Source organism: Lissotriton helveticus, chromosome 4_1 (genome assembly GCF_964261635.1).
Source record: "Lissotriton helveticus chromosome 4_1, aLisHel1.1, whole genome shotgun sequence".
NCBI lineage: Eukaryota > Metazoa > Chordata > Amphibia > Caudata > Salamandridae > Lissotriton > Lissotriton helveticus.
Genome location: NC_136063.1, coordinates 361,029,129 through 361,056,173, shown reverse-complemented (window position 1 = coordinate 361,056,173; position 27,045 = coordinate 361,029,129). Strand labels below are relative to the sequence as shown.

The 27,045-nt window shown below is 40.7% G+C and overlaps 1 protein-coding gene across 2 annotated transcripts in view; it reads left to right on the top strand.

The window, feature by feature from the left end:
- Window positions 1-27,045, top strand: part of EBAG9 (estrogen receptor binding site associated antigen 9) — a 202,548-nt gene that overhangs the window by 1,836 nt on the left and 173,667 nt on the right. Inside the window, exons 2-4 of one of the 2 annotated variants that reach the window (XM_078686874.1) lie at window positions 14,397-14,474; window positions 21,726-21,788; window positions 25,659-25,756. In XM_078686874.1, the coding sequence (XP_078543000.1) occupies window positions 25,674-25,756 (83 nt within the window). In that variant the 5' untranslated portion in view covers window positions 14,397-14,474; window positions 21,726-21,788; window positions 25,659-25,673. The remainder of the gene's footprint in view (window positions 1-14,396; window positions 14,475-21,725; window positions 21,789-25,658; window positions 25,757-27,045) is intronic. The other variant, XM_078686873.1, reaches the window with a different exon arrangement.

Genomic DNA, 27,045 nt, shown 5'->3' with positions numbered 1-27,045 from the left:
CATCACATTATTTACTTAATATATAATACAATCTGTTAGATCGCATTCCATCTCAATGCATTTGCAGTACATGTTTGTACTGAATTTTCACACTACTTGCGATTCTGACCTGTAAGCAAACTACTATTTGCAGAGAGATCAAGTTCATTACCCAGCTGGTAATGAAGGCTAACGTGATGGAGAGGGCGTATACACAAGTGATAGTGTCTTAACGACAATGACCCAGAGGGGAGGAGCACAACGTCTATATTTACCTACAGTACAAGTATGGGAAAAGTTAACTCCCCTAACTATCCTGTCACATGAGGGTGCACACGCACAGATAACAGAAGGGAAGAAAGGGAACAAGGCACGTTAACATCAATAGTGTGGCAAAGTATTTTTGCAGAATATTTAATCTTTTCTCCTTCTTGGAAAATTTAGTCCATCAAATAGTCACTGAATTTAGCTGGCAAGCTGGGATTATGAGAATTATGACCTTTCATTCTGCCTCTGCTAAAATTTATAGCACACCTGGCTCCGAGCAACTAGATGGGCTTCAGCAGAGAATGCACTCATAGTCGTACTTTCATTCAGAAAAGGAGGGTGGCACTGCTCGACACACAAGTATCAAAACTTTTATTATGGCTGTTAGACCTGGGAACCCTGGTGTGGTTTCACCTGACATTTTGACCTCTGACGCCCTTTTTTGCTGGCTTCATTTTTGCTGGCATTAAGATTCTGGGCACTTTACCACTGCTAATCAGTGCTTACGTGCATAGGCTCTGTACTCACAATATGGTAACATAACATTCTTACCCCCAATTGGCATATCTAGTTCACCTATATGCCCCTAGTAAAAGTGCACTATATATGCCCAATGCCTGTAAATTAAATTTTACTGGTGGGCACACAACACTGATTGTGCCACCCACTCCAGTAGCCTTTAAAAATGACTTAGGCCTGCCACTGCATAACCTGTGTGTCTAGTTTAAACTGCCATTCAACCTGGCAAGGTAACCTACCTACTAGGCCAAAACCTACCCTTTTTATTGCATATATGTCAATCCTAAGCAGGGCTCGAAAAATCCACTTGACCACTCGCATTTGCGAACTAAATTTAATGAGCGCGTGCTGTTTTTAGGTCCTACTCGCCCTTTCTGGTGAGTAGGAAGACAAACTAACTTTGGCCTCTGTCTCTGAAAACAGAGTTAATACGACAAGATAACAAGATATAAAAGCATTTTTATTGCTCACAAAGTGAATGAGCAATAAAGATGCCTTTAAATCTTATCTTGTCACATTTGCTCCGCTTTCAGAGATGGAGGTCAAGTAGGTTGCAGTTAGGTCGAGGATATTTTTCAAGGTACTGGACCTTCAGGACTAGTACCATTTTGGGGATTTTTTGAGCCCTGCTAAGGTAGGCCCCAGGCAGCCATATGAGCAGAGGGAAGTGTATTCAAAATGTAGGACATGTACTTTTGAGTTTTCCACGTCCTGGTAGTAAAAAAAGGCTAAAATCTTTTTTCAGTACTACAAGGTCTATCCCTCCCATAGGTTAACATTGGGATTACCTTAAAAAAATCTTTTAAGTGTCATTTCCAATTGGGAAAAGATAGAGATCTGGAGTTTGGTGGCCCTGGACTCCCAGTTTAAAATCCTAACTGAAGTCTGATTTTAAATTGCAAGTCTGAAAATGCAATTTATAGAAGTTTTGCATTTTCCTACTTGAACCGTTCTGTGCCTCTGCCTGTCTCTGAATACACATCTGAGTTGGGTGGAGATTTATGAACTCTCTCTAGACAGTCACACAAAGGGAGCTGGGGTGTGACATTTGCATCCTGATGGCCCATCACCAGGCTGATACGCCTTCCTGAGGTAGATTTAGAGGAAGACCGGAGCTGACACTTGCACCTGAATAGGTCCCCACACAAAAGTGTGCATACTCCCCCTGTAGTGAGTCTGGAGCCAGGGCAAGAAAGGCAGGCCTCTTTGAAGTCGTCCCCCTTTCAAAGGTACAACTGTATATAAGTACTGTACCCCTGACACCACCAAATCAGTACTTTGCTGGAACCAAATACATTCTGCCTGGAAGAAGAGCTGCTGTGCTGCAGGAGGGGCTGCCACTTTGCTAACTACTTTGCTGTGTTGACCTGCTGATTGCTGTGCTGTAGGAGGGACTGCCACTTTCCTACCTGCTTTGCTGTGTTGGCGTGCTGCCTCTTGCCTGGAAGTGAGAAGGACTGGACGTACTCTCCATCCTTGTACCCAAGTTTCTCCATGGGCTTGCTGTCTTGGGCCCTGTTTTTGAAGCCTCCGGACCATCAAAGACTCCCTTCAACTCTGCTAGCTCCTGTCCTCTGTCATTTGGTAGTCCTTCCTCACCTGAGGTGCTCCTCCAGGTCTGGGCCTCCAAAGTGGGTTCTGCAGCTGCTTTGCTCCGAAATGGATGTATTGTCTCCTCTGCGCCGATCGGAACAGATGCAGCACCGATCTGATGATATCCCAGGGAGGCCAACAACAACTGTGTCCCGACTGCGAGGTTCGACGATGACGCAGCTCCTGCATCGTAAGGGGTTCGACGACTATGCAGGCCCCGACTGCAAGGCTCGACTTCAACTCATCGATCCAACTGGGTGAATCGGAACAAACACTTGCTCCATCCAAGGTACTTTTTCAGCATGCCCTGCGTGGGTCCTGCAGTGGGCCTGAACTTTGCATTTACCCTGGCCTGGTCTAGCGTGATCTCAAGTAACTTTTTTAGCGCTATTGACTTCTAAGCACTATATTGCTGTTTATTCTTTAAAAATTCATATAGCAAGTACCACTTATTGGATTTTTGGCGTTTTGGTCTTGTTTTACTCTGATAAATATTCTCTATTTTTCTAAACTGATGTGGAGTCTTTTTGTAGTGTTTTCACTGTTACTGTAATTTAATTGTTGAACGCATTCTTTACATATTGCCTCTTGGCTGCGCTGTGCCATAGCTAACAAAGGGTGAGCAAATGTTAATTTAGTTTGTGTATCTGACTTACCGTGACTTGGATTGTGGGTGGTCCCTGCTTGGGCAGGGTGAAAACCTCTGCCAACTAGAGACCTAATTTCTAACAGTGGTCAAGCACAATCTTACTTACCACACCACACCCCTTGTGCAGATGATTAGCCTATATTGACACATGCACACATGAGAATCATTCCACCATTGTCCATTCTTTAACATCAAGGCCGAACCAGCAGTTCCAACCACACGCAATGGCCTGTTATTTCCTCTGCGCTAGGAAAGTTACCACTAAATCTTAACCAGGCCTCTATCTTTCTCTCACAATTGTATCTGCCACTACTTTCGTTTTGTCAAAATGTAGTTCCACCCATTTTTGTCTTTAGCAGTTTCACATAACACATCATTCCTACTGTTATGGCGTGTCGAACCCTTGTTTCTTCTACCTAAAACCATTGGGGATGGAGCTTAGTCTTAGCCAATCTACCCAGCAAAAGTTCAAAAGGGGTTCTGCTGGTCACACTGGCGGTTGGTGTGCTATGCTCACAGCAGTGTTCTCAATACATTCCTCACAGACAAGACCCTTTGTACAGCTAATTGTTTGTTCGCCTTCAAACTACCCGCTACCTTGGGGAGCTACTGAAACTATTGGTCCTTAAGAGGGTGTCAACCTCATAAGAGAACTGCTGAGCTCTATTGTCAATGATAATCTGTTTGCGAATTCCCTCCCTTGAAAATATTTGCTTGAAGAAACCCAGGAACTCCTTTGCTCTATGATGTGACTCAAATTTCAGTTTGATCCACATGGTATTACAATCTACTTTCACCACAGCATAACGCATGTATTCATGGATTCTATTATATCTCTGCCCACCTGCCACTGCCCCGCAGGTAAACCCATGGGTATGAGTGGACAGGCACGCACCTTGCTCATTTTGTCAGACTCTTTGCACCCTTGCATGAATATGACAACATCATCTGTTCTGCAGTTTTTCTTAGTGCTAGTCATTCAAACATGGCCATCATGGGCAACAGCAATAAAGCAGAATCTCCAGATGGTTGGTAGTATCAATATGTCAATCCTTACAGTGACTTCATGTTCTTTAGTTATTTCTTCCTTTTCAGTTCAATATGACTACAAGTTGGCATCCGAACATTTCTCCTATAGTCAATACTTTACAATGAACTTTTAACGTATCAACATACTCTGGATCATCTACTCTTTCTGGCTTATAACTTGTTCCTAACTGGGCTCAGCAGACAAGCGTGCAACTACATCTTCAAGGTCCTCACGCCACTAGCTAAAACTTGTTGGATCACAAAGTATGTTTGCTAGAAACTGACATGGTTTTTCCTAAAGGACATTCCACTGTGAAGACCTAATAGTACAATTTGCACACTAATTTAGCTTTATATGGCGATAGCTTCTCTGAACCACCCTTCTCCAAATTGTTTTGCGCTTTTTGAGGTAACAAATGGATTATCAGTGGAGAAGGGAATGTAGAAAGCGACAGTAATCAAGCCTACTAGTCATTAATAAAACTACGCCATGATATAAACACCACTAGATGCATCCAAAGAGTTGTGTCTGATCAATGACAAATTGAAAGTCTGGAACGTATGTACACACCATTGTAATGTAGTCATATCTGTATTCCTTTCAAAACAGTTCCGCATTTAGCATGTTTATAGGCTTTTTGTTGTCTTCAGCTGACCCGTTCACTAAAGGTGTCTTTCGTTGGGCTGCTAGCTTTAGACTCTCTGACAGAAGATTTTAAAATGTGGTCGTTTGACTTGCATATCTGTATGTCTTCATCGTGGGAACATGTTGTTGGAGTACATTGGACATTCCCAACAATAGCACTCTATATGAAAGAGCAAAGTCCTTGAAGTTGATGCACTATGCCTCTAGCAGGCAACATATTCAAACGTGTTTTTGGCTGACGTGTAGTCTCTTAAACTTAAAAATGACTGACAGCTCTATTCAAGCCCCCATTGCAGGCTGTTAATGACGTAAACCGAAAGTGATCCATGCAGAAAAGTGACCAAGTGAAGTCTAAATAATCTCACACGTAAGGTTGAGTTTCCTCGCTTGACAATACAACTGTCCACTCTGCTGATGTAAACATTTCCTGGTCTGCTCTGTGATTCTCTCCCCCACGACCCCCCAATGATTTTGTAAGGAGTCCAATTAATGCATTCAAATACCTTACGTTGGTATTACCAAAATTGTGATGTGCCATTGCCTGCAAAAAAACTGTCTCTGCCCTGAAAAGTTTTAAGTAAATACCGCACCTGCATGTTCACCTCTATGTAAAGTATTTGCAGATTCTAGACGATGTTTGTTTAGAGACTGTACTGCAATTTAGCAATTAAAAGAATCCTTTGGGGGCAGTGATGATTTTAATTGAGACAATTTCCTATTTGGTCCTTGATGTGTCACTTAAAGTCCCCAGACGACATCAGGTAAATGCATAGAAACAGATTTATTTATCTATGCAACAGGAGCAGACAGCACTTCTGCTCTCCGTCTGTCTGCCACCTCCAACTATCCAAAACCCCCCACATCCCGCAACCTCATTCTAAACAAGCCTTGGCATAGCCAATAGGTCTCGCCTTTGGGACCTTATAAGTGTTTAGCCATGCCACAGTTTATGTTGTTGCACCAAGGATATTGTGCTGGATAACTAAACACTTAAAAGGTCCCAAAGGCGAGACCTATTGGCTATGCCAATGCTTGTTGATAGTGGTGGTCTGTAAAGTGGGTTGGTCCAAGTGGTGGTCTGTAAAGTATGTTGGTCCAATTCAGTGGGTCACATACAGGTCAGGTCTAATATAGAGGATGAGCCAAATACTAAGACCTCAGATTTATCTGAGTTCAGACAAAGGCTGTTTTTGTGCATCCACTCAGCTACTTCCAACAGGTAACCCTGGAAGTTGGCTGTGATATTGTCATCCAAGTGATTGAAAGCATACATCAACTGAGTGTTATCAGCATAGGTCTCTGTATTCAGGCCCTATGATTGTATGATGAAAGCAAGAGGGGCTGTATAGATGTTACCAAGAATGGGGCTGAGGGCTGACCCCTCGGAACTCCACCATTAGAATGGGGCTGAGGGCTGACCCCTGCGGCACTCCACCATTAAACTCTCTGTAGTTCAAGGTAAAGGGAGCAGGTGGTCTGATTGGCTAAAATCCTTCCTCTCTAACAGTAAGCATTCTCAAGTGGAGCTCACCATGCCTGCATTCCCCAGCTGTTGTATAAGAATATCATGGACACCATATCGAAAGCTGCAGATAGGTCAAGCAGAATAACTATGGATTTCGTTTCTAGGTCAAATCAAGTCTTAATAAAATCGGACACTTCTATGCGTGCCGGCACAGTGCTGAAGCCAGCACAAAAAACAGGTTGTGAAGGAGGTAGGGCATTAGTCTTCTCAATCAATCTGGTAATCAGGAGGTTGACCAAGACTCCAGCATCTTCCCAAAAACTGAGAGAAGAGAGATGGCTCTCTAGTTAGCTGGGCGTAGTGGATCTAGGTTGAGATTGAGGAAAAGGAAGAAATATCTGGTAGTACTGTCTAGTTGCTGAAAGGTCCTTGGTGGAATCTGCCGATTGCTGTTAATGTTAAAGATTGTCGACGGTCTGTGGAAAGCACTTTGATAGCTCCTCCTTCATGTAGAAACGTATCAGTTTGACAGGTGGATGCCAACACATTTCTTTTACGTCAGATACATAGGGGCCAAGAATCTGAATCAGTTTATGGAACAGAGTGTATGTTAGTAGTCTTTCATCTATGCCCTCATTGCAACTGCTCCTTTGGTGACAAAGCATTTTTTGGGGGATTCAGGGCCTCGACTGCGCATGTGTTTAAAAAAATAAAAAAACAACAAAAAAACCTCTTTTACAAAAAAAAGTGCACTTAATGGTTCAGTCCTTCTTCAAAATTTGGAAGTTGCTCCCTACTCTCGCAGAGCCCTGCCTTATCCCACTACTGATAAGTGCCAGATAACGATAAGCTAAATATTGGTAAAGATATGCATCTGCATCAAGATAACTTAGTGCATTTATGCATCAAATAAAAATTAATCCTCTGCCTTCTACAGAACATGGGCAAGTGATCTCATGAAATGTTTGATCGGTGTTACTGTTTTATTTGTAGCTAGTCTGTCTGAGCCAAGGTGTTATCCATTTATAAAACATGGAAATAATTCCCATAAAATCGCCTTTTCACGTACAAATAGGTTCTAGGCGGTGTGATTATTTGTTCTCTTGTGTGCTTGCTCCCAAGACGACTTTATGGTTTCACTTTTGTAGTCAAATATTTTTTGTATGTCTTTTTATATTTTAACCTATGTATTACCAATATTATATCCCTTCAATGGAAATCTGTCTGACTCTTACTTGGCCTCTTTCGCGTTGATATAATAATGGAAATAAACACAAACTATTTTCATGTAGTTTTCCAGCAAGAGAAAATACGTCCAGTTGAAAGTGCAGCCGAAAGCCTGCTCCCAGGAATACCAATCCTTCTGCAGTTTAAAAAGTATATGCTTGAAAAAATATAGACTTTGTTTCCAAATGTAGTTAATTTAAACGACACAGAGACTATTGGAACGCAAAAGCAGTGGAAGGCGGCTTCTTCCACAAATATTGAGAAATGAAAAGACTACTGGGTATCAAAAAAGTAGACTTTAAGCAGCTTCTACACACATTGAAATGGTTTTTTGATGTATAAATATAGTTTTTTAATTTCCTGGATTAAAATTTTTTTTTGTAGTTCTAAATGTGCAGGTTGAATATGCCAATCCAAGGCTTCTATTGACATAGGGTGATAGTGAGTCATGGGAAGTGAGATATCCGTAGTAGCTACCACCTAACATGACCACAACTTGAACAGGTGCAGTCATGCACCAGGTAACTACATTTCTATTTCCCTGTCACATTTTATTTGCTCACGGAAGAGTGAAATATGTGTGCGAAAACTGTCTTGGCCTTCAATAATTGCATGTTGGAGCGATCCTCTCAAATTATTACTTGCATGCTATTTTCCATTACGGGCCTGAGAAGTTGTACTGGCACGCTTGGGAAGTGGGCTCAAATACCAGTCCGAAACACAATCCAGACCCACTACGCCCCTGCCTCCTGGACTGTCTATCTCTAATAGGACCCCAAGTGGCTAACAATCATGCAAGTTAGTAGACATAATGTAACTGAACATTGCAGACAATTGTCTTATGAATGTGAATAAGCTGAAGAATTTAAATAAGCTTTTGTAGCTTAAACTCTTGAGTTAATGGTTTAGGAGCTTCTAAAACCAGTGCGCTCCTCGCTTACTGAAAACCGTGACTTAAAGAAACGGTTCACAACATCTCTATCCTTCTTTCATTTAGTTGCTTCCCTGCGAAATGGATCCAAAAAAGAACCAGCGTGCGCCTCGCGCTGAAAGTAAAAATAAATAAATAAATAAACGAGATGAGAGAGTGGGAGGCAGCAGGGGAAGGGGAGCGAGGAGGGGGCCTGCGGCGGTTTCCCTTGCGGGAGCCAGCAGCAAGCATATGTTAAAGCTTGCTCCCGCAAGGGAATCGCCAAATGTGCATGCGTTGCATTCAAAGCAATGCAGTGCGTGCACGCTTTCACTGAAAAACAGAATCCATTGCTAAAGGTCTTATTTCTAAGCAGTGCATGTGTGCTGTGTAGGCGAGACCTAAAAAGACATTTTTAGAAACCTGCACATATTTCCCCTTAACAAAAGTACATTAAAATTGTACTACCAAATATACAACAGAAATGTATTACAAACTTTTAAATAGAATTATGAAGAATCTGAACGCAAGTTGATAAAAAATAAAAATGATTATACATCATATTTTCAATGATACTCCAGTGTAAGGAACATTACACATATTCTCAACTAGTACCAATAAATCATAATGTTTGCAACCTATAATAAAGTTAAAATGGTATAGATCTATTGCAGTCTTTTCAGAGACTGCAATAGATCTATACCTCCACTACCACAGGCATTGTGGAATCAGCTGTGACTCCTTATTGACCCTCTCATGTCCACCTTTTTTTTTTCAGCAGCATTAATTCCCACATCATTCATTTGCAATTCCTGATAAATTATCCTTATTGTATCCATGAATGTCTAAAAAGACGTTGCCATTATTCTCAGATGCACTTCTACCATCACCACTTACATCCTCACTTTAGCCTCTGGGCACATGCATACTGACACTCTTCTCAATTTCCAATCTATTCCTCCCTTACTAAACTTTTTTTATTTTACAGCGTTTAATATAGCGCAAACTTGACTCGCTATCGGGTATAGGAGCACTTTACATAGCACCAGTTGCGTTACGTGAGTACACATTCTTCTTTTTTTTGTTGTTGTTGGGCATGGGGAGATTACGTGATTTGCCCAGAATCACAGGATGTTCATCGTCATTGTCGAAACTCGAACCCGGATCCCCAGATTCGAGGTCTCCCCTTCTGTGACCTTAACAGGATCAAACCAATTGGAAGTCTCTTTGCCGAAATCCACTAACAGTTTAATATAAGTCTGTACACCAATCACCACCTTGTATTGTGAATCATCCCTTGTTTATTATTAACATAACACCTTTTCCTCTCCTGATGTTTTTCAATCTGTTTATTCTCCATGCCCAGATTTACAAGATTCACTGGTACTCTTCCTAAGCCACCAATGATTGACTTTGACCCAGGTTTACTACCTCTGAGTAGTTCAAAGGGAGAAACTCCAGTTACTGAACTTGGAGAAATAAGATGTGTAAACAATGTGGCCTATAAAGCTTTCCTTCACGATAATGCACTCTTCACAGCAAGCTGAATAGCTTCTCTCACCAGTTCATGAAATATTTTTACTTTGACTATTTGAATGATGAAAATAATTGGCCGTTAGTGTATGATTCCACATTTAATTAGATATGAGGCCCATAATCCATAACTAGATCTTCAGGCAATCCTCTTCAAAATGTATCCTCCTAAAACTCTATGATGGAATTAGAAGTAACTCTTTCCACCATCCTAATTTAAGGCCACTTTGATACATAATCCACCAAACCGGTGGGAAAAGCTTCTTTTCTTGGAAGTACACCAAATCGCCCTAAAACATCTAGTCCTAATTTCCTCTATGGACCTTCCTCCTGCCCAGAACGTTCAACGTTCTGGACATTTTCTTACCCATTCATCCACTATTTACTCTAGGCTACCAGTAATATTCTCTCAGCTGTCTGTTAGTCATAGAAATGCCTACATGTCCTTCAAAATAGTTCTTGTGATGCCCACTGGTGGCCTGAAATCATCTTCATACATCAATATTCCATTCACCTCTGTGAGCAGATCTTTATATTTTTGAGAAATGCATTAAGATAGCTGTGTAGTTTATGCTCTTCGGCCTTTCTGAGATCATTAATTCCAAACATTGCACCGTAGCAATATTCTCCTTGCTCTTCTTTCTCCACAACTCTTGTGAGATAAGTTGCTCACTGTGATCTTGCTACACTCCTGCATTCATATCCTCACTAGTAAATTGCACCCCACATTCTTAATCCTCCATCATGAATTTCATTTCCAGTATCTATAGGAAGAAGAGACATGCAACATGAGTATACATTTGACCTAACAGGAACATATTCCATTTGAAATTGGTATGCTTGTAACTTGTGTGCCAGTCTTGCCAATTGAGCAGATAATAATCTTCCTTCTCCTGGCAGCATCATATTAACCACAGATTTGTGACCAGTTCTTATCATAAAACATGTACCCTACAAAAACTGCCTAAAGTCCTCTACTGCCCACCTGCTTACCAGTAATTCTCTTTCAATAACAGAATGATTCAGTTCAGACTCTTTTAGCATCTTTGATGCATAAGGACCCACCCATTCATTACCTCTGTCTCTTTGCAACAGCACTGGTCCCATTCTGCAATGGAGCAGTTAGTTTTATGTTTCAATATGTCAAATGCTTGTGACTGACCTACCCCCTTACAAATATTTTTTTTCCGTCAAACTACACAATGGTTCCACTTTAGTAGAATCATTTTCGACAAATTTTCCATAAAATATGGCCATGACTAAAAGTGACAGAAATTGATCTTTGGTCTGAGGAACGTCAGTAATAGCTTGCATGTAGTTCTTCTTTGGTTGATTGCCATCCTTCATGGATGTGGAATTCCCATAGCCCGACACCCAGGGCATATTGTTTGGGGTCAAGGGCAACACGTTTTCAGGTGTATTTTGTCCTTTGGACAGGTAGGCCCAACCCCTGCAGCACAAACGCATTGGCTGCCAGTTTGCAGTACCACTTTATGGATCAGGGAAAGGAACTGTCTGCATTTAAGGTAATATTTTTGTCCATATGTTAATGCTGTTCAAACTTGTATTTGTGGTTAATTAATTCAAAGCCTTTATTATTAGGGTGGGCGCACTAAGTAAATATCGTAAGCTGACTACACTACTGACGGCGGTTCCAGTATAAAAATGCGTACACATTTTTTTCAAAATGTAGCAATTTGAGGCTATGTATAATGCTCCCAGAATGCTCTCTGACTTTTTGCAAAAGCTTGAAAGCAAGATTTGCTTTCAAAATAAAATGTTGATAAAAAAATGAAAGCAGGAAAAAAACATTTCTCTAAACTACGGTAAAATTTCAGGTGTCATTTCTTTGCAGCATCATTTAGTAACGTGTTGATGCATGCTAGTATTTCCCAAAGATATTCATAATGGAAAAATCAGTGTATCCAGTTTCAATAAGATTATGGGAAACCAAAAAAACAAGCATTGGCAAAGCTAGTAGGTCTGAAATTGCTGGTTGGCTTTTTAGTTTTGTCAATGTGGGAGTTGTTTTGGCATGGTTTTTGTGAAACCTTTTTGTTGTGGGAGCTGCTGGTCCCTCACCATTATAACAAACCTTGGCAAAAGCAAAAATTGTTTTTGGTCTCAAAATGCATACACTTCCACAGTAGTTACTGGCACTGAACAAAAGTACTTTGTGTGCTGATATGCTCCTTGTGAAAGAGCAGAATACTGCCACTCACAGTGAAGCCAGCCGATACAGAGAGAGAGAGAGAGAGAATTTTAATAAACACAAAAGGTCATGGTCAACTCCAGATCAAATTGAGGCCCAATTATTATAGAATGTCTCAAAAGTGCACCCATGGTATATGTCCTTGCATTAAGTGCACCTATACAGGGCTTTCCTGGATTCCCAAGAATGTACAGAAGTAGGACAAAATAATAGTTCACCTAGAAAATATTTATAAACTGCATTTTAGCATGAGCAAATATGCATGTGTAGATTTGCTCATGTGAAAATCTGAGTGTTTGCAAGTTCACTTTCCCTCCAACCTCTTTTTTTTCCCAACTCTGGAATGTTTGTGTCTTCCATTGTCTGGAGTAAATTTCCAACATTTCTCAGTATGGGAAAGGGTTAGAGAAGAGTTGTTGAAAACCCTTAAAACATGCAAGTTAGTAGGTTTGCACAGACTCAAAAGGGCATACTAACCCTGGAACTATTGCTAACCACTACCTCCAACCCAGTATGTAGATCAACGGAAATGTGGTAGCATAACTGGATTGCAAGTATTTAAACACTCCTGTGGTATGAGCCCTGGCATAATCAGAGAGGCTCTATCAGAGCTCTTATATAATGAGATTGCTGCCATAATTTGAAGTCGCACTACATGGCACCAAAGAGACAAGTGGATTTTGTTACAGGGCAAGTAGATTTATGAAGCAACCTGTCCCATGGACATGTAGATATTTTATTAAATCCCACTTCCCTTGCATCCTTAGAATTTCGTTGTACAGGGTACTCTACTTTCTCACACATAAATGGCCATTTTTATAAATTTGTTAATCGATTTTTTTTTTTACTACATACTCAACACTGCCATCAGATTGGCATTGGGTTCAACTTTAGTTCTCCCATATACCAGAATTTTGTCCTGAAAGACAATTGCATCTGTTATACCGTCAAGTGTTTCTTTCACTAGACGTTGAAAAACTGATGTGGCACTTGAAAAGCCAAATTATATTTTGTGGACTTAAACATCCCTTCAGGAGTAACAAAGGCCGTTGGATATTTAGACTCTGCCTTTAATTCCGCCTGGTGGTATGCACTAGTCAAGACTAATGTAGAAAATACTCTAGCCCTTGCAAGAGTAGACGCAACATCATGCAAATTTGGTGGTGGATATCTATCCTCTCATAATTTTTCACTTAATCTGCAGAGGTCCACACATAATCTTGACTCTCTGGTGCTCTGTGTAGAGAAAACCCAAAGAGAAAGCTCAATTGATTTAATTTATGCCCTTGACACTAAGGCTTTCTAACATTACTTTGTGCTTCTCCTTATAAAATAGGAGCATTGCAAACTTTATACCTGACCAGTGTTGCTTGATCATTCAACTTAATCCTGTGTTTATATCCAACAAATTCCTTTTGCTCTTGCTTAAAGAAGTTTGGAAACTTTGCCATTAAATTGACTACAGGTTTCCTGTTCTCATTGCATTCCACAGCATAAACTGGTGGATTAGCATTTGGATCTAAATGTATTGCCAACTCTTATTGATATGGCAGGCCCAGAATGGGGTTACCCTTCTCAGCTACATAAGTCTTGCCTCTAGCCTTTCATGCTTTAAATTACAAATACTACCAAACGCAGCCCCATAAATGTTTTTATTGTAGTTTGCACCCACCTGGAGATTGTAATATCCCTGCACCCCAAATTTCTTTCACTAAAGGTTTTTTATGATGCTTATCGATGCACATGAATCCACCAACATTTCTAATTATTTGCCATTTACTTTTAATGAACATCCCGCAAAATATTTATGTCTTATGGCCATAATGTAAGGTATCATCCTCATCAATCTTACACTATTAACTTTAGGTCCAAATGCAGCACAGCATACATGTGTGTTTTTTCTTTTTACATCTGTTGCGCATCTTGTATGAAACTGGCAACCCTTTACAGTTTCCCATATAATAAAAACTGCCACATCTGTAACATACAACATTAGTTTTCCTCTTTGCCACGTTGACCACCACAGAACTCTCCATTTTATGTAGATTATTGGTTTCCGATTGCTCTCTAATTTCTTGAACAGAGATTTCAGATTGGCAAGTTCCCTCATATGTGTTGATTGTGGCATTGAGCGTCATTTCTGTTCTGCCCCTAACCTTTCTTGTACTTTCTTTTCTTTTTGAATTCATCTTGGCCTGCTCTCTCAACACTTGGTCATATTTTATAGTCTCAAAATTGTTACCTCCAAAAGATTATAATGCTGATGTTTATTCCTCGATAGACTCTTCTTATTTCTGTGCACAAGAATAAAATTGATATTTTCTATCACTGTTTATTTTTACACCACTGTTTCTTCTTTTTCTGTAGCTGTCTGGCAGCATATGCCAAAAAACAGGATACCATAATTACCATTGCATTGGCGGAGCACCACCTACTTACAAAAAGGTGGAATTTATCTTCTTGCCATTTAGTTTACTGATATTTTGATAAATCAAAGACGTAAAATAGTTACTGTGATATTATATTTTTTTTGTAATATTGTATAATAAACATGGAGTTTGTGCTGAATTATTAGTGTTACACCATAAACAACAATCAAAGTCCAAATCAAATACACTTTAGTAGGGCTGCAATGGAAGGCATGCTGAAACATTTTAACCACTCTTCCACGAGTCAAGAGATCTGGGTTTAATCCATCATTCTTTTGCTGACTGTGCCACCCAGATCTCTTGACTGGGGGTGAGTGTTTGAAAAGTTACAGCACTCCGTCCATCATCTTGTTGTGTTTGCTATGTTAGTACTAAGTGGCCAGAGTATGCCCAGACGTGGTTCCCTTTCTCGCTGTTTTCCTGGATTCAAGCTAACCTGGCTGATGAGGGGTGAAACCTCCGAAACAGGTCCCAGGATGCTTGTTTCTGGTCCAGGAAGGACCTGACCTGGCAGTTCGGGCTGGACTGTTCCGATGAGGTGCAGGATCAAGACTGATTTGCATATCGCCTGTCCCAAACTGGGGTGTCATGGTAAAAAAAAGAACAATGGATTAAACCCGGATCTCTTGACTGGGGTTGGAGTGTTTGAAAATTCAGCCCTTCATCCATCATCTTGTTGTGTTTGCTGAGTCTCTGAAACTGGACAGTGTAATAAATTGGTAGGAAAATTTAGTTCTGACTATACAGGGGAGAAGCACTAGTGGTAAACCTGAATGCAACATTTCTATTGGACGTGGCTGTATGGAAATCTATTCTGATTCAGGATAAACTTTGACCATTGTAAATGAGGTTTGGAAGAACACATTTTTTGAGAAAATTGACACGCATCTCTCTCCATCGGACATCAGTCCTGAAAGTTTTACTGGAGACAGGATTGAAATTTTTGATTTCAGGTGACTATCCTTTATTTTTAAAGGCAGACACTCTAGTAAATTATAGATGGTTTAAAAGAGGGCCATCTGTCCTGTGTTGGCAGGATCAAGGCAACATTCATATTGTTCTGGACCCCAACGGCATGGAAAATGTTTTGGTGTTGGATAATGAAAGTACTCTAGGGGTTGAACTGGCAACAAAATATCCTAGAGTTTTTGATAAACTGGTGTGCTGGAAGGATTTGAGCATGACAATGTGCTCACGAGTGATGCCGTTCCTAAACTACACAAAATGAGAATGGTGCCTATGATGGTGTGAGAGGAGGCATCAATCAAATTGGAAAAATTGAAGGAGATGGATATTCTTGAACTGGTAGAGTGCTATGAAAGGATTTCTCCAGTGGTAATAGTACGCCTCAGTAATGGCAGAATCCCTTTGCTTGTGGATTTACGGAATGTGAACAACAACATTCTTATTGATCATTATCCTTTACCAAATTAACAGAGATGGTTTCAAGTCTCAAGGGGGCCACACGGCTTTCGACTATTGATCTCTCAAGCGCATATCATCAGGTTTCCCTTACATCAAGGTCTAGGAATATAACGGCTTTCATCATGCCCTTTGGATGTTTTCAATTTAAACATGATGTTTGGCCTTGCTACAGCTGTTTTTCAACTCATCATGCACAATCTGATTGAGAAGGAGTGTGGAGTATTGTATTTCCAGGGTGCCATTCTAGTCTTTGGGGAAAATCAATCAAAGCACGATGATAGGTTACAGAAAGTGGTTTTGGAGAGCAAAGGTTTGACTGTTGAACTGAATGAGTGCAAATTTGCAGAGAGGAATGTGACTTACTTAGGACAGGTGACTGGTGGGGGTTGGAGGTCAAACCTGAGCCTTCTTTGATCAATGCAATCACTGGGGCAGCTGCTTCCATTAACCAGGAAGAGGTAAGGCCATTCATGGGGATGGCAGAAAATTGTGCTAAATTTATCAAATTGTTGTAGACAAAGTGTTGTCGTGTAGTTCCTAGGACCCCTCAAAGCCCACCCCCAGGACCTGCGCATTTTAGATTACCTAAACTGAGGGCTTGGTGTGCAGACAGACTCTGAACACACAGGATGAGTCAGCCATTAGAACAGCTATCTCTACAGTTCTACTACCACCCCCTGTATTCTACAGCGGTGTAGGTAGTTTTTGGCAACCACTGAACATGACAACCCTGATTCCTTGGGTATCGTGGAAATCAATACAGTATCTTTCGCTCAGTAACTCATGCTTACTTTCTCACAATACACATGGAATAATGGTTGGATCGGTTTTAATAATTATTTATTGGTCAAGCGTCCGTCTAGTGTAAAATATATTCGCTGCAACAATTAAAAGACAGGAGCAGACAAATGTGATCGCTAACACCAATATCGTAAATAGCAGATGCATTTCTGCCATAGTGTTAATGAGATGAATAAAAGCATATTATATAAAACAATAGCATTGGCGTACTCCTACTATGCGTAAGCTACCTAAATATACCTAACCTAGATATGTAGGTGAAGCATGTGTATGTTAGTGCTAGGATATATGCTAAAGGAGCCAAGAATCCCCCAGGGAAGCGCTAACTCCTCACCTGATGGTTCTGAATGAAGGACCCCGTCCCTACGTCGAGGAAGGCACCCTGCAAGGGAGGTCTGGTATCTCCCTGTTGAAGGATCAGCATGCAGAGCGTCGGTCCAGCCTGGAAGGAATTCTCCTCTGTGTCTTTAAGGGGGAGTGAGAGTCTTTTATACTGAAGTGGTCAGTCCAGGGTTTCTTCCAGAACTGATATTTTTTGAAAACATTCCCTAATCCTTTGGTAATCCTTTTCTAAACAAAAACACTCATGCACAGCTGGCCATGGCCATGGATGGAAAAAGTGGTGACCCTTCTACATAACATCTGCAGTGCCTGGGGACATGTTTATGTACGTCAGGTACAGGGATTGAGATAGGGTACCAGGAGCCTGATGTCGGAGAGATAGAAGTAAGCTACTAGGTAAAAGGTCACCTATGTTCGGACCGTCATGACGTGTGGCTGGGACAAAATGTATGTAATCGGTATGTACACGATGGGACTATCCTAAAGGACATGACAGTGTTTAACATAAGGCTACTACTTAAGAGGCATGTGATGTTTATGTGGGATCCAATGTGCGAAGAGAAATTGTTACATTAGGGGTTACCCAGAAAAAGTCCCTACCCAGAGAAGTTCTGATCTCAGTTTGGAGAGTTATGTGACGACCAATGCCAGTAATAAGGGCCTTGGGGTGGTACTTACACAGAAAGATGCAGGTGGTAAGGAGACCATCATTCTGTTTGCATCTAGATAATTGTCACCAGCAGATGAGAGATATCCCTTAATAGATAAAGAATTATTAGTTTGAGCATGGGTCCTTGACCTTTTTTGTTTTTTTGTATGGAGTAGGACAATTATTCTTCAAAGTGATCATAAGCCTTTATTTAGTCAAGTTGCTTATGGTGGATGGAAATGTTACAGCTTCAGCCAGAATAGTGAGGTTGTCGAGGCGAATGAAAGATTATATATACAGCGTTGTATATGTCCCAGCGAAAGACAATATGATGGCGGATTGTTAATCCAGAATGTCATGTCCCTTAGAGGCGTGTGAGAATGACCCCTGGAATGATTTGAAGGTAGCTTTGATTTATGATTTGGGGCACCAGCTATCAAACAAAAGAATTGGGAGGAAAAACAGAGGATGGAGTTTTGCAGAAGATTTTGATGTATATGACTGATGGTTGGCCTAGGAAGGAATTATTGTCTAAGTGTAGACCATTTTGGGAGATTGTCAGAGTTGTCAGAGGACAGAGTAATTGTTTTTAGAGGTTGAAAATTGATTCCTCTTGTTGGTGTGTAGAACATTTTTTGGACCTTTGCTTGGAGGACCATTTTGGGGTTGGAAGAACCAAAGATATTGTTAAGTAGTCATTTTGGTAGTCTGGAGTGGATAAAAAGGTTGAGAGATCCATCTGCAATTGTGGTGTTTGTTCCTCACCCCATCAAACGTTAAGTACTTTTGAACCACCTATGTGGGAGCGAAACGCGTTGGCTGATTTTTGATGCATCTGATATTTAACTGAAACAATTTGACAAAATAAAGAAGAAATATTTTCATATACTTCCTGCCTCGTGGACTTTTTAAGTTGTGCCCCCCATTGTTAATCTAACTATTGAGTGATCTGGAGCACAGTGACGTCATTCAGCAGCTGACGTAGGGGCTGTTTGCACAACTGTATTTAAAATACCATTGGAACTGGTGGTGAGGTGCTGCATCGAAGGCCCGCTGTTGCTCCTTTCCCACCTATGAGTAAAGGTTTGATCCCAAAACAACCTTGGGAGAATTTAGCAGTTGATTTGTTGGGTCCGGTAGGTGTGGCACAGGAGTATGTGATAGATCTATTTACCATATGGCCAGTTGTAAACGTAGTGGAAAGAGCGGACACGGTTACTGTGTTGGAGGTTTGGACAGGACATTTTGGTCAGAAGAGATTCCAGCTGTACTCATGAGCGATAATGGGATACAGTTTGTTTCAAATGCAGCTAGTACATATTTTGAAAGTGTTGGTGTGAGGCATACGTTCACCACCCTCTATAATCCAAGTGGAAATGGCATAATTGAGAGATTTAACTGTGTGATTAAAGGGAGTTATTCAAGGTGCTGTTAAAGGGTTTGATTGGAGAATTGCTGTCAAGAAAGCAGTGTGGCAAACTGAGTGACTAAGAATAATATGACCAGTGTGTCTCCAAAGGACTCCCAGGTGTAAATTTACACCTGAATGCTTGTGTGGCAGTACTGTTGAGAAATGGTCACTGGTATTGGTGAAGAAAAAGTTGGAAACGCATTGCAAATGCAAGAATTACTATGATACTCGCAAAAAGGGGTCAAAATGGTCCACATTAATGTGGGTGATTGGTTGAGAATCATAAATCCTGTGAAAGTACCAAATGGTGAAAGTCAATTTTTCCAACCAGAGAAAGTGGTGGAGACTCTAAGAAATGTGGTCAGATTGGAAAATGGAAGTGTGGAATTTGAAATGTGTGGATCTCTGTTCAAGAGAAAAGCAGGGTGTGCATTAGGATGTTGAGAGCAGGAATGAGATTCATCCCCTCTGGTCAGAAAACTTACTTGAATTACCAAAGGAATAGGTGACTTTGTAAGACAGCAATGTGATTGCTGTAATGGTGGGAGAGAAGTGTGCTGTTGATGTGGTTGGAGCAAGTACTAATGTGGTTGAGGAAGATCCCAAAGGAAGGATGCAGAATGGTTGTCTTGGAAGTTGTAGCAGAAAGAGGGAGTTACTTGGATGCTTAAGGATTTTGTTTTGTGGTAAGATAATTAAAATTATGAAGGGGGAGTTGTGTGGTGTGTGTTTTAAATTGTTGCATTTAATTTTTTGCACTCATTTCACTTCCTTCGCCATTTTGTTTTATAGGGAAGGGGAACTGTTTCAGTTTGTATCTTATGGAATCTAATTCATGACAAAGGTCCTTATTACGAAATTGGTGGTCCACCTTACCGTGGTCCAAGGCTGCGAGCTCGGCGGTCTGACCCCCGTATTACGAGTTGTGCGGATTGCCTTTGGAAAGACAGCGGCTGAACCGCAAACACCACCAGCACATCGCTGACTGCCTGGGTTGTGGATGGGGAAAAAGAGCTTCCATTCGGTGGTACAGAGCAGTTTCACCACCGTCCGTTTTACGAGTTGGCTTTTCCATGAGCTGATCGCAGCAGTGAGACTGCCAGCTTCAAGAAGGCGGAAACAAAGGATTTGGGGTGCATACTCAGCCCTTCCTGTGACTTCAGTCAGAGTCAGACACATTGCAGACGTGACACAACTACCACAACACCCATTGACTTCTATTACGACCTGCATCCGGTCTATTGGCGTGTATGGAACTTGCAAGTGTGCTGCTGCAGGATTGGATTTCAGAAATTCAAATTTAAGTTTTTTCCATACCTGTCAGGAGCACAGAAAAAGTGCTATGGCAGGCAGAGAATGATTGTCAAAAATATTGTGCACTTGCTTGCAGGAAAAAAGGTAACTGACAGTGCAAAATCTGTGTCACACAAAACCAGCCCCTGCCGTCTGAAGGCTGCCTAGGTATTGGGTTTTTTGCATGCTGGAATTTGGAGGGAGGAGACTAGCCTTGAAGTAGTAGTTTCCTGTCTGAATTTGGCATGTATGCACTATATTGTATCACTTGACATTTCCAGACTGCATTAGGTAACTATATGTATGTACAGGTTTATTTACCCATGCAACCGGAGTAGGCGTCACTTCTGATCTCTACCACCACCAATTGCCCCTGAATCCCCGCATCCACAATCTAAGAATAACTTTTTTAGAATAAGACAGCCTGATTTAGAAACAATCCCGAATTTACACATTTTTATTACCTTGGTAAACACTTTTTTAAATTTAAATTGTAATTTTGTTGTTCATTGCAATAATCATTTTTTATGCATAATATGTAATAAGCTGGAGGTACAGTTACTCCGAGATATACAGACCTCATTTATGGTTAAAATGTAGTTATTGCGCTTTCTTCTTCTACTTTCAGAAAAGGTGAGCTAATTTGACAATTGTAGGTTCAGCAGTATGTCATTTATTTCTGTTTAGCTAGAATTAACATTTCTCTATGTACTTAAGCTTGCCATAGACACACCAGTTTATCTCCTTTATTAGGCCTGTTATTTATAGCATATGGAAGTGGCTAAAGTGCACTGGGAGGCGCTATATAAAACAAGATGGTGTTTTTAGGTTTGGCGTTAGCCAAGAACCTTTAATTTGAATAAACTAATATACTAAGTTATAGGGCTGTCGGCCAACCCTCTTCATCCATTGGTTTATTGCTGTCATTTAAATTTTTCTTCCATCCACATCAGCATGTGCAATGGGTAATCGCCCATTAGCCATTTTGCTAACTTAAGTGTGAGGGATAGCATTCTGCTCTTTTACATGGAGAACATCTGCACACCAAGTAATTTTCAGTGCCAGGGATTACTTGGGCAATTTGTGTTTTTTGAAATTCACAATACTTATTTGTTTTTATCCAATAATTTTTATATTGGTGAACGCCTTGCAACTCCCCAGCAATATAGTTTTATAAAAGCCATGGCAAAAGAGAAAAATCACTGACCAAGTCAAGGGACTGACAGCCAGCACTAGATCTGTTGGCTTTGCCAGTTATTGTTGGTTCTCCATAATCTCTCACGTGCCCCATATGAACAAGCTGTTGGTGATTATCTCCTGTTTTTTTCTTCTTTCCTACCTCAAAGGAACTATCTGATCCAGGTTGCCTCTAATGTTATTATTGAAGATACCCAGCGGTCCAAGCCAGAGTAAGTAATAATTTCATATTTCCATATTTGGTGAAAATCTGTATGGTAACCAATTAAACACTTTTGTTACTTTCACATGGCCTTACATTTTTCTACTAGTATGCTACCGAAGCGTGTACACTGAAAGGTGTTAAGGTATTTTCAATCTGGTGTGGTCTTTGAATATCTACTAAGCTGTTCTTTAGCAATATTACCTTTTATTTATTTTTGCTGTTGAGTGTAGCGAAAAATCATTGCAAAGACGTTACAATTATAGAACATGTTGCAATAGAAAGAGTAAAGTCCTCGATGCAAGACGAGAAACAGGGGAACATTTAAAGCTACCAAAATATGTGTAGAACAATAATCGGATATAGTATCCAGAAGATGGAGCGATACATTCAGGACAGAAAATTGTATTGGAGGTTGAAATGAGAGGTAAGCTAAAGAGGGTGGCAATAAGGTCATAGCAAAATATCGGGGTTTTAGGGATGAATGTACACCGAGTACGACAAAAGGAGAGAAGGAGTCAAATTTAGATGCAAACCATCACAAGAGCTGTTGACCTAGAGCTGCAGTGGAAGGCACTGGTCATATTAGCTGTTAAACGATTCAGGTTGGAAATGCCTATTGAAAAGAAAGTCTTATTTGAACAAGGGATGTGAAGTAAGTGGTGAGCTGGTCACAGTAAGTTCCAAAGTCTGCTACCTCAGCAAAAGAAACATTGAGCCCCAGAGCGTTCCCTTTTAAGATAACTGATTTGAAAATACTCTCTCTGTAGTTGGCAGAAGCATTGCTGGAAATTGTCTATCCCAATCGTGAACAAAAATAAACAGTCGCCACTGTTCACTCATTCCTGACTATGCTGCAGGGAAGCTATCCTGACCTACCTACAACCCAGTCATATATTTCCTAATTTTTCTCTGTTTAATAATCCTCTCTGATGTCATAGCAAACTTATTGGCAATTGCTGAAACAGCCGATTCCAATACATTTCCATTTTTTACATTATTTTTTAAACAATCAGTTATTTCTGCCATGGCACCAACTGCTTACTGATTTTAAATAGCTTCCTTGTTAATAAAATCCGTTCATTGAACTGAAATCTACTCCTATAAATGTATTTAAAGTGTTGTGGAGTCCTGAACTTTCCTGTTTTGAGGGTGAGCCCATAATTCAGATCGTAAACAAGGTACATTTATAGAAGCTAGGCACTTAAATGAATCTCTTTCACAAAAATGTGAGGCAAATTGCTTAGATATCATTAATAAGAGTACTACTTTTTAAAGCCTTTTCATTTTCACTGTGTGCCCCTCAACGTATCTGACTCTAAAGCGTTCACAAATGCCTTACAGAAAAGGGCGTCAAAGGCATAAAAGGTGACGGGAGGATGCTTGCAATATGTCTAACCACCAGCAGTCTCTCTGGATAGCATTCTCACAGATCGTTCTTTTACCCACCATGCCACCTCAGTTTGGACCCAGCGAAATGCCTATCAGTCTTGACCCTTCTCCAATAAGAGCAGTGCAGCGTAAACTGCCAGTTCATATCCTCCCTGAACTGGAACACAAGCAATTCAAGACTGGTTTCACCCTGATTGGGGCTTTTCAGTTGGGTGTAACTTAGTTCCAATGGCGTATTGTGTTGTATTGTTTTGTAATTGCATTTATAGAGCGCTTACTACCCCTGACGAGGCGTCAAATTGCTTTTACGGCGAGTAGCACGCTACTACGGGACCCATAGAAGATTAGTGTTGAATTAGTATAGTGAAACATGCAAGTACATTTTAAGTGGTGGATAGGTTAGTCAGTTATTTGGATTTGGAATGATAGCAGAAGGATGCAGGAGGACGACAAAGGTTTGTATTTTTATAGCGCTTGTTGACGCACGCTATTCAGGAAGCCTATAAAGGATTAGCTGTGAATTAATATGGTGAAATATGAAGTAATTTCGGTGGTGGATATTAGTCAGTTACTCGGAGTGAGAAGGATAGCGGAGGGATAAAAGGGGAAGAAAGATTTGCATTCATATAGCACTTGTTACCCCTGATGGGTGTTGAAGCGCTTTTCTGGCGAGGAGCACGCCACTCCGGATCCCATAAAGAATTTGTGTTGAAATTTAGTATAGTATAAATATGAAGTAATTTGAGAAGTGGATATGTTATTCAGTTATTTGGGCAGTATATTAGTATAGTTGAATATGGAATTTGAGAAGTGACCATGTTAGTCTGTTAATTTTGATTGAAAAGGATAGTGGAGGGATAAAACAGTGAAGGATTTCTTTTTTTTAGGTCGTAGTAGTAGGAGGTGGCTTTTGGATGAGTAAAATGGAGTTTTGGAGGCGAAGAGTCAGAGGGAAGAGTTTATAAAGTTTTGTTTTAGGGGATCGGAACAAAGGACCCACGTCTGGGCATACACTTGTGGCAGTTCATCAAATACACAACCAGTGATGGGAGGATTCTTGCAATAAGTCTAACTACTGCCGATCACTCAGGGTAACTTTACAATATATCGTTCATTTGCTCACCATGCCACCTCAGTTTAGACCAAACCATATGCAAATCAGTCTCGACCCTGCTTCAGTAGGAAAGGTGCCAGGCCCTCCCTGAAACGAAACGGGAATCCTCCACTTCAGTATCACCCCTGCTTGACCTGAGTGCAAATGACTCCCTTTTATGCTGGCCTCTTTTGGTGTTGGCTTGTTTATGTGGCATCTTGCTCTTGTGGAGCTACAACTCTATACGGTTGCAGAGCGCTCGGTTGAATTTGTTCACTGCCTCCTCAATTCTGTAGTTAAATGCCTTCATAGGTCAGGACAGTTCTCAGAGGCCTTAGCAGCTCTTTCTCGTCTCTGCCTGACCTTTACTCTACTCCCAGGTTCAGTCTACTGCTACACAAGTGCTGTGTCATGGCAGTACTGCAACCCCGATGTTAGTACTGGGTAGGGGTGTTTTGGGGGTGGGGTGGTGTTAGCCTTTGCTTTGGGTGTTGGTCAGTTTCCTCTTCCCACTCCTATAGAGCATCAGTACTTGGGTGGTGCAGGCTGTATTAAAAAAGCGCACATGAGGCCAAACCACCATCTTGTTTAGTCTACCAGAAGTGGTGGAAGGCTGACCGTTCTGAACATTCCAGGCTCGTGGTTGAGTGGGCATTGGGACTGGACCATTCTGCAACATCAGGTTCTGGCAACTTTGGCTTCATGATGTGTCCAGCAATTTTGCCTGCACCTGCAATGCCACAGAGCGTGGGAGTTATGCCAGAGCTCCTCGGACAGCCTGACTGGCCCCATCCCCACACATAGTCTATTTTGTTTGCAGATTCTAGATGCCTTTTCTTTCTGCTTTGAGGGAAGAAAAAGATTGATATCACATGTTCTTATCATGCCCAAAACTGGAGCAGTTTCCAAGAAGAATCTTTAATTACCTTTGACAACTCTGGGGGATTATGATCAAACCATTAGTGGGGACTGCAGTGCTATGTTTAGCTATTTTTCCCCAAGCAAAGTAGAACTGATATGTATCTCTTCTTTAATATTTGGTTCAGTCATTACACAAAATTAGAATTGGAAAGAAGGACCATAATTCCAACATTTGTTGAATAAAATCCCAATGTGTGTCACTCATGGAAGAGTGTAATACCCAGAGAATCTATTTGCTTGATGCATGCACACAAATGCTTGCCACTTCTTTCTTTAGGATGGACAATAGTGCTTTCCTGCAGGTGACTGATAGCATTGCGTTAATAACTTAACTTTTTTTCTACCTGCTTGACTCCATTAGTGTGTTTTAGAATGTTCACATATGTGCTGATTCATCCGACAGGAAGATAAATAGAAGGATGGTGGTTTTAGCTTTGCTGGCGATTGATTTAATTTGTGTTTTGTTTATTTTAGGTATAACTACTCATCATGGCTATTTCACAGTTTCGTCTTTTTAAAATTTGCACTTGCATAGCATCATTCTGCTCTTTTTTTAAGAGGTTAATATGCAGGTGAGTTGTTTAATTCAATAATTTTCCTATTAGCTTTGTAGTCTTAAATTAGGTGTATCATTTTGCCTTTATTGTAAGAGTGTTGAATTTTTAGCTGCACCAAAATTACTGACTCATTTCAAAAGTACATACTATCCAATTTTTTATTGTGCCCTTTACGTTCATTACTAACAGCATAAATGTAATATTGCAACTTTGTTTTTTTTAATAACACTTCAGTTTGAGGGTATATCTTGTATGTGCTAATGCAGTCTGTTCTGCAAAGGGCCTTACTCTGAGCTTCTGTATTGTTGTAGTCCAGTAGGTAGCTTCATTATGGTATTTTCTTCCATGGACGGTGTGTAGCAATATTGGCAAAGTTGTTTAACTTTTATCAAACGCATTCTCTAACAAAAAAGCCAGATCTAATGACTGTCATTGCATGTTCAAGAGAAGTAAGACCTATTGACTTTACCAGTGCTTGTTTTTATTTCTTGGAAATCAAATACTTTTATTTCTGTGCTACATAGTTGGTGGATGTCAACGTTTTACCATTGACTCCTGCTTTTTATGCTTTGGTTGGTCCGCAGGTTCTTTAAAAAAAAAAAATAAAGGTTTGTTTTATAAGAATGAACAAGCAATAACATGTTGGAGTACATAGTATTGGGACACTCATATTCATGTATGCCGCATTTGACTACATAGCATTAACTGATCATACAAATGGCACATGCATGTATCTTATGATGGGTGTTATCAACAGTTGCCCACTCAGCTGCAGCACCAAGTACAGCAAAGGCATGATTCATTGACACCGTCATTATTACCGGAACAGTAATCTACCAGAGGGGGAATGGTGATTTTCTATCCCTGCGGGAGGTTTAAGACTGGGTGTTCGGTTGGTGTCACAGTAGTAAGCGTAGAGGGTATTTAGTGGTCCGATTCCATGAGGGCATTGAAGACTTGCATTCTTAGCTCCTCCATGGGCTTGATGCAGATCCCCACAGTTCCTACTTGGCCGCCCCCTCAACTGTGGCCCAAATCTCCACCTCAGCCTTCCATCTACTTTGAGACGGCTTGTCTTTAAACGCCAGTGTTACATAATGTCCCTATGAGCTATACCCTGGGTCAGGTCGAGAAATCTGGTAACCAATTTATTACTCTCATTCGACTGTAAATGCCCAGAATACAAATACCTAAAGTGTGTATATTGCATCTGTTTAGTGTGCGCTCCAAGTCCCCAACCACCTTGGCCTAAAATCTCGTTACTGTAGGACAGCTCCACACCATATGGATGAAGTTGACATCCA